At 30.2% G+C, this 2,458-nt stretch overlaps 1 protein-coding gene across 1 annotated transcript; it reads right to left on the bottom strand.

Moving 5' to 3' along the window:
• Positions 1-242: 242 nt before the first annotated feature.
• Positions 243-1,613, bottom strand: LOC143578122 (transcription factor bHLH162-like). Its single transcript, XM_077061786.1, has 3 exons — positions 1,195-1,613; positions 744-1,079; positions 243-512 (listed from the first exon to the last, which is right to left on the bottom strand). The coding sequence occupies exons 1-3, from the start codon at positions 1,330-1,332 to the stop codon at positions 327-329; spliced, it is 660 nt and encodes a 219-aa protein (XP_076917901.1). The 5' UTR covers positions 1,333-1,613; the 3' UTR covers positions 243-326.
• Between the last annotated feature and the right edge of the window lie 845 nt (positions 1,614-2,458).

Here is a 2,458-nt window from a genome sequence, read left to right as displayed (position 1 = left end):
ACAAAATAATCTAGTTACACTGATACATTAATTAAATATATAAGACAAGGAACTAAGCTTAACAACTCACGTTAGCTAAACCTAGAGTACTAAATACAGTTTTCTAATAGTTTTAATTTTAAAGTTATATGTTGATTAATAATATACAAAAGTTTATTATTATTTTTGTATGATTTCTTTTCACTTTCCAAATCCATCCTGTTTTGGTCACATGTATGAGATATATCCCTCTTTCTATGCTATAAACAAATATGGAATAATATTCTACATCATAAAGAACAATAAAAATGATTCCTTTCTAAAAGTAGCAACACCAATTATTAGTATTATCCATTCGTATTCAAAATCATCCCTAACTCGCAACCCCACACGCTGGTTTGAAAGTCAAAGTCCCATATACTTAGATCTGGATCAACTTCGTTGCAAAACAAAGCTTCATCCAACTCCTTGATGCCGTTTGAATATCCGCCTGCTAAGTTCTTGAGCCGTTTACAAACATCGTCCGCTTCAATCTGTCCATCAAATAATATATGTGTAATTAGATACTATAAGAAACTAGATAATTAAAAAATGTAGCTAAATAAGATTTGATGGTTAAATTTTAAGATAATTACAAAGGAAACTTAATCAGAATATAATATACGAATAATTATAAAGAAAATCTAATGGAACATATATCGTGTGACTATGGTAATTATAATTAAAATAAACTCGGACTAATATACTATGTTAAAGGGATTCACCTCTTTTTGACGGATGTGAAAGGTGGAATGCCCGGTGCTTGAAAAATTCGCTAGGGTTACCTCAGCACTGTACTGACCAAGTAACCGAACGACACCACAAAAACTTGAATAATCATTCAAACCGGTCACCAAAACGGCATCAAGATCATGGCTTATTTCTTGGATTTGAATATCAAGTGAGTCGCTACAAACTTTGTTGACTCTAGCAATGTGTTCTTGTGTTCTTTTCTTACTCAATAGCTTCTCCTTCTTGTTCTTGCTCATCTCCACGTTACTCTTTAACGTTTGAATGTATTCTATTGTTCTATCCACTCTATCCGTCACTCCATTACCTGCCTGCGAAACATATGTACTTTTGTCAGTAATAGAAAACTGGGTATTTGCGACTGCGATTTTTAGAAGTTTAATTGTAAATTGAAATTAAGTTCCAAATGAACGTATTGAAACTAACCTTGGATATGAAATGATGAGGGACAAGTGAGTAAAGATGACAATAAAGCTTCTTCATCTGGTTTCGTCGGTTCTTCTCGATGATCTTTCTTTCGGGCTTCTGCGACCTCGAAGCGGAAAACTTGATGCCACCATCCATGTTAAAACCTATGGCTAACTCAATCCGTACAACAAGTGGCTTAAGTATGAAAAGTAATATGTGTTATAAGGAAAATGTGCTATATGATATTATGATACATGTCATGTGTGTTGATGCCTATATATAGTAATTAATATGTCCGTGCTTTTTTCTTTTTAATAATATTAAAATGGGAACGCAAGAGGAAATAGGTCATGGGGAAGTAGAAGCAACCAAGTAATAACGAGTGATGTCACATCGTGTTCATCATTCATCTGTCATCAGTCGTCTGTTGCTTTTTTGTATTTTAATGGAGCATCGAATTTGGTTCTTGCTTGGTTACAACGAATGTCAAAAGTAAATTATATCATATCATGACAAAAACCACAATTCTTTCTGAATTTTGCAATTTAACTTAGTCATGATCGATTAAACAGGTTAACACGTTTGAGACAATGCGATTAATTAAAATATATAAAAATTATTTTATATATTTTATGTATTGAGAAAGAGAAATTATAGAGCCTAGCCTTCTAATTTTCGTTATTTTAAAAAAATTATAAAATACACATTGTACTTTAAATTAAATAGGTTTAATCAGGTCAGAACTTGTCGGCCCTAATTTAATCCAAAGTGTTAATCTCAAATCTTAAAAAAAACATATAAAGAACGACCAAGGTCCTGAAAATTTCACTTGATGTTATATCTACCTATACTAATAAAAGAAAATAATTCTGAACACATGACATTCTAAGGTTAATTCTCACTATCGAATTCTCATAGTTTTAAATGTTGTTTCCAGTGACATTGCTTCATTATTGTATACCGATGATAGAACAACTCATTCTCGATTTAAAATTCAAATATATTTGATGATATAAAACGATTATATTTAAAATACATTTGATTTATATAATATAAAGAGACATAATTATCTTTTTTTATTGTATTAAATTATTCATTGTAATTTATGTATTAATATATTTTGGGTAATACACATGTTTTTAAAGCTACTTGAATAATAAAAAAACTATGCTCTATTACATTCAAAGCAAAAACTATTTTACTGTAATTAAAATTATACAGTTGTTATAAATTAAAAAACAGGTTTTATTGTTTGACAGCGGATTATGCTTTATCCTAAAAC

Source organism: Bidens hawaiensis, unplaced genomic scaffold (assembly GCF_021521415.1).
Source record: "Bidens hawaiensis isolate Kalapana, Puna unplaced genomic scaffold, B.hawaiensis_p1.1 tig00029038_1, whole genome shotgun sequence".
NCBI lineage: Eukaryota > Viridiplantae > Streptophyta > Magnoliopsida > Asterales > Asteraceae > Bidens > Bidens hawaiensis.
The sequence above is the reverse complement of the archived record's forward strand: the minus strand, read 5'-3'. Positions and strand labels throughout refer to the sequence as shown.